Source organism: Tenrec ecaudatus, chromosome 4 (genome assembly GCF_050624435.1).
Source record: "Tenrec ecaudatus isolate mTenEca1 chromosome 4, mTenEca1.hap1, whole genome shotgun sequence".
NCBI classification, from domain to species: domain Eukaryota; kingdom Metazoa; phylum Chordata; class Mammalia; order Afrosoricida; family Tenrecidae; genus Tenrec; species Tenrec ecaudatus.
The window spans coordinates 36,830,067-36,836,111 of NC_134533.1; the positions used below are offsets into that span (position 1 = coordinate 36,830,067).

The 6,045-nt window shown below is 42.6% G+C and overlaps 1 protein-coding gene across 1 annotated transcript in view; it reads right to left on the reverse strand.

The window, feature by feature from the left end:
• CAPRIN1 (cell cycle associated protein 1) overlaps positions 1-6,045 on the reverse strand; it is a 31,398-nt gene that overhangs the window by 24,751 nt on the left and 602 nt on the right. The window contains exon 2 of the mRNA XM_075545915.1: positions 5,723-5,938. Coding sequence (XP_075402030.1) covers positions 5,723-5,938 — 216 coding nt within the window. The remainder of the gene's footprint in view (positions 1-5,722; positions 5,939-6,045) is intronic.

A 6,045-nucleotide genomic window follows, 5' to 3' on the forward strand; every position in this document is an offset into this window, starting at 1 on the left:
AGGCAATAAACAAGAATTCTTATTTTATAGAGGTAGAAAGAACGCAGAAAAATCCACACATGATTTGTACCCAAGACCTTTAAGTACTGGAAGCAGACATTAGACTGCGTGAGTATTGAACAATCAGGTGGGGGGGGGGGGGACGACTTTTAACATCACAACATCTTCATCGGGTAGTAGGAAAGTAGAGTAGCAACAATATTTGTCATAAATGCTTGATTTGTAAACACTAAGAATAGTCAACTTAGATGTAATCTAAGTTTCATATTATAAGGTAAGCATTTGACATTTAAATAGAAGCAAAAAAGATTATCCAGTAAAAAGTTGTATGAAGTTATGTATAAACGAAAGCAACTGAATCTCATTGAAGAGTTCTAGCACTACTTATTTTGAGCTAAATTCTTAAGACTAAAGCTTGTGCATTCAAATGATCAGAGATCATCTTAAATGGCATTAAAAATATTAGTTATTTTTAAAAATCTAATTAGAATGAGTCTTTATAAATGGAACTGTTTTATAGTCTTTGGAGTTCAAAGCAAAAGCATACAAAATAAAATGTAATTTGAAAGGTACACCAAAAGGAATCTTCCATTATTAAAGATTATTTCAGTACCTTGTTTGGATAATAGCACTGAGGTGGATGCAATGCAATTAATTTACAATGGTTCTGGTACCAGGAACTGTCTGTTTTTGCTGTCAAGTTTCTAGAAGTGTTGCTTTAAAACTCCAAAACCAAACTCACTGCTATCGAGTCAATTCTGACTCAAAGTGATCTTACAGAACAGGGTAGAATTGCCCCTGTGGGTTTCCAAGTATAACACAGGAATAATAAGCCTCAACTCTCTCCAGTAGAGCGGGTTGGTAGTTTTAAGCTGCTGATCTGGCTGTTAGCAGCCCAATGCAATAACCCACTGTAACACCAGCATTCCCAGATATAACTTGCTTACAATACCCTAATTTAAAAAACAGATCATTCCACTAGCCTCATCAACTTTACTTCCTTCAAAATACAAAAAGCATGTCAGGGAAATTCTATTTTCACAAATAACATTTCAAGTAAAGCTATGCACAGTGTTCTCCCTTTCATGGATTAACCCATTTTAGAGTTTTGTTGGGAAAGTGCAAGTATTTCTATGTAAGAATTTAGTCAAAACTAACAAAATATTTATCATATACAGTATGGACAGTACAGTGATGTTACTAATAGTGCTCACCTTCCAAAAGCTTACCACTACATTTAAAAAAAGTGTAATGTAAGCACAGAAAGACACATGAAAACATCAAGTTTGGACAATAGGTAATACAGGAAGTTAAAGGAAATAGACACTAGTTGACTGTGGTAAAGAAACACAATCTTCCCCCCCTTTCTCAGGAAGTATGGGTTTTCAACTCTGCCTATCAGTGTCTTTTTCACCCACGCTTTTATACTTATTATTTTATCCAACAGCACACATATAGCTAGTGGAGAAGGAAAAGATAGGAGTTAAAAGTCAAAAATTGTAAAAACCCAACATTGGTTGAACTTCCCCTTTACTACCCCACATATATTCTCTACTGCATAGGTGCCATTGATTTACTCTGTAAAAAGAAACCAATATTGAAAAATCCAGAAATCTGGATATAAAAATTAAGATGGGAAGTCTATCACACCTCCTCCTTTCCTTTACTTGTAAAGCATTTCCAAAATTTTTCTGGCTTATGACATCCTAAAATTGAATAGAAACTAAGATGTACTTAGAGCTAACCTAAACATGAAGGAAAACATCAGAGTTTAATTTCATGACATTGACTAATGTCCCAAAGACACCCGACTGTTACCCTCAGGGCCATAACCTGGAGACTCTAAGCACAGAGTTTAACAAGACACTGAAAATCAAGAACGGAAAAACGGTTTTTCCTCGGCATTCAATTGGGCTTTCTAAAATATAGGGCTGAAAGCAAAGGCTTTACTTGGCTCAACATGGTGAGCTTAAACATGGGAAATTACATTCATGTTGAAAAGTATTAAAAATTCTAATGATTCCTATCAAATATTATGAGACCGTGGATATCACCCACTCAACACGCACCATTATGACATGAGCATCTCAATGTCCTTTCCTGTAAGTTGAAATGCACTAAACAGTCTAAGATGCCTTTAAGCTCTTACATATCTTGAACTCTTTAACATAAGGCATTAACATTTTTTAAAAAGGCAATCAAATTAAGGCCATGATAAAATTGCTATATTCAACCTTTCATAAATAAAAGTTTTATAAAAAAGAACTAATCTTCATCTAGTCTTAAATTAATGGGTGGGGGGCAGCAAAATAAATAAATAGATAAAATTAACTTAAAAGACATAAAATCCTGTTAAATCATATGCTTATCTGTAAGTCACAGCAAGTATATGCTAATTCAAATAAGGTATTTGTAATGATTTGTCCATGTTAAAACCAGCCACTCAAAAAAAAAAAAAAACCAACCACCTACTTCTCCTTCAATACTTAGGAATTTACTCTCATACCAGAGCAAAAGCAGAGTATCTCATGAGAGGATTGCTGGCTCTCATTAATTTAACAACTCATAGCCTTGCTTTGCTATATGTGGATTGTAACTACTACTCCCTGTCTTCCCCACGAACACCACAGCCCAGGAAAGCAAATTAAGCATTACAGGTTTTCTCCCCAACAAGGTGAACGCAAACCAAAGTAACCGCGTCCTCTGCAATGCAGAGAAAGAGTTCTTGCAGTCAATGGGAAAGCTAGCACATTAGAGATCTTAAAGATTAAAGAAAACCTCCAGATGTTACCTACCCAAAACATTTACTTTTATGAAAGTTAAGATTTTTTACTTATAATTCTTAACACAAATTCTGTACAATAGCAACAACGACTATTCCAAGTCAAGGCACACTGCAATGCTCTGGAAAGAACACATGATCACCTCCTCCCACAATGACAGCAGCCTTTTCCGAAAGTGACCAGTAGGAAGAACGGAAGCGTTAAAAGGGAGCACAGGAAAAGTACTACGGCTTTGGTTATCAAAGTTCTGGTCAAGCATTAGTTGCAAAGCTGTCACGCTAGTTGGTTTGTTTTTAAGGAAAAGAACACTGGCTCATCTTTTACCTACATTAATTAACACACTAGAATCTAAACCTGTAATACTTGGTGTACAAAGAGTAGCTTCCCCTTTCGAAGTTCAAATTGTGTAAAAATTTAAAAATATCTTTTTCTAAAAGGAAACTGCTTCAATTATCTGTCACAGTCAAAGAATTGTACATACCTGTCAACTAGTCATTTTTGGCAAGATATTTAGTAACCAGGGAAAAGGCATTTGATCCAGAAGGTTCCAATACAAATATGTCAAGATTGAAATAAAGCTCAAATGTTCAGACTTCAGGAAAAAGAAATGTAGTGGTAAATGGTATCTTACACTTTTACTCCATCTGTTCCTAAAAGGTCCCCGACTGGTTTGTAAAGCAAACTTAAATTAGGAGAATCCAAATGCCTTGATAAGTACTACTTCTCAGTAAGTGAAAGTTTTAATAAAGCTAGTACTGCCAATGCATTAAACAAATAGGTTTATCAAGATACCTCGTGCCTGTTACTTTAACTTTTCCCTGTTATCTAGCAAGCAAAAGTTTGTGCAATATGAAATCTTCATCAATCATGTGTAATATTTAGATTATCTTCTCTAAGACGGGTGGCAAGGCTGTCACCAGATAGAACTACATATGCTAATAACTGGAGTGAACTACTATAGTTGAAGCCCCCTCATAAGACTTACAAAGTATTTTCCCAGACCCACTAGAACCCAATAGTCACCACACAATTAGGGTACCTACAAACCAGTGCCTAATAAATGTTTACATTCATATCTACATTCTAAGGATTATATTAATTTGTATTTTCTGATGCCTATCCCAGAAGAAAATTGAGTTTTCCTAGAAATTCTGAAAAACATTCAAACACAAACTAGATTGACAGAATTGTTTCTTGCACTAAGAGAAGTTTTAAACACCAAGTTATTCTAAATTCAAACGGGATGAGCAAAAACTAAATCACATGACAAGACTTAGAAGATAACTGGCCTTAGGCATGCTTACTAGTCTATTTGAATGTAGTTACTACTTTGGCTAAAAATACTTTTGTGGTCTTACTGTTATTTTGAAATCCGTTATTCAAAAATCACATAACAAACGCATACTTAATAACACAAAGGATTGGCAAAAGTGAGGCATCTCATAATTTGTTAACCTCCCAATAAAGTCCACGAGATTCAAATAGAAATCCCATGGTCCAATACTGAAGGTAGTATATATAAACGTTTGTTCTGAAAACTCTTCAAAAACATTTAAGAACTCAATTAAAAAGCAATTATGTTATCACCAGTTATCAATTTATTTTCCATAGACCAAATTTTGTCAGTCACTATAGCTCAACATCTTCAGCAACACTATTAGGTGGCTATGATAAACCAGGACTTAAAATCTTGACTTTTCCAAAATTCAATCTACGACGGTAAGTACCGCTGTATGTGAGGCAAGCACTATTTTGTCTTACCAAGTGTGTTTTCTTTTAATGGTAAAAATTAACATTAACTCAAACGTATTACTTCCCCTTTTTGTCTCCACTCCCCCTAGCCCTCTAAAGGTGGAGTTATTTCACCCCCCCAGCCCCTATGCGTGCGGCCACACACACACACACACACACAGAGAGAGAGAGAGAGAGAGAGAGAGAGAGACCCAAGTCTAAGAGCTAGCACACTGCTCCGTGCGGAATGCAGGGAACAAAGGGACGTCCTTTTAAGATGAACCTCACGGTGTGTCCCAGAATGACTTAAACTTTGATTGAACACTGTGGGTGTGGCTCGATTTGGGGGGAGGGGGCCGAAGGGCGGCCTCGGGGCGGCTGCCGGCCCCAGCCCTCCCCCCCTGCTTTCGCTTTGTGCTCACAATGCAGCGCCTGTGAAGCGCTTCCCTCTCCCGCACCGCCGCCATGTTAGCCGCGCTCTCCATGTGCCCGGCGCCGAGCAGCGCCCGTCGGGGCACCGGGGAACCCCCCCACACGCCCCGCCAGTCTCCTCCGCGGCAGTCGGCCCCCCGCCCCAGTTAGAAATCCCCTGGGGACCCAAAACGCGCTGCAGTTCTCCGGCTCGGGTCTAGGTGGGGCGTAGTGTTCAGGGGGCACCGAGACAATTGGAACAAAGAAAGAAACCGAGGGGAGCCCGTGCAACGGGGGTGGGGAAAGCAAGCAGAGCGGACCCCCTGGAAAGGAGACCGGAGGAAAACTGACTCTGATTTGGGAACCGAAATGCGCTGCTCTCCCGCGCAGGCGGCCGCCCCAAGCAGGCGGAAATGGGGTGGCCAGAGCCCACGGGGCTGCAAAGCACAGCCCCCCACGGCCCCACGAGGCCGGCGGTTGGGCCCCGGGCCCTTGGCGCCCCACTCCTGGCCGCCAGTCGCGGTAACGGACACGGAGCGCCGGCCAGGGCCTCTGTCGCGGCTGCAGGCGAGGAACAGGCCTGGGGGCACTGCTGCGACCGGGTCAGGTGACAGGCACCTCCCCAGGAACCCGCTTTCTGGGCCCCAAGTCCTCCGCGGTGCGGACGGGGCGGGCTGGGGGCGCGTGGAGGGGGCCTTCGGAGCCAGCGAGGGGAAGCCTTGCAGGCGACCAGGGTGGGCCCGTCGCGGTGGGGCCGCGGAGAACCCTCCCTTCCCAGCCCACTCCTCTCCGGGCACCTTTTTCTTCTCCAGATTCCGGAGTTTCTTGTCGATCACCCCGAGAATCTGCTTCATGGCCTCGGTCTGGACAGCGCCGGTGCCGGTACCGGTGGCGGGGTGCTGAGAGGCCGGCGCCGCTGCCCCGGCCCCCGCCTCGCTGCCGGAGGACCCCGCCGGGGGTGGCGGTGCCGACGACTTGCTGCCGCTGCCGCTGTGGCTGGTGGCCGAGGGCATCTTGAGGCCGGGAGAGGAGAAAGAGCGGGAGGAAAGACAAGAGCGGCGAGTCAGGGGGCGGACGGGGCGAGACGCGGGACAAAACGCGCAGCGGGCGGGAGGCTGCG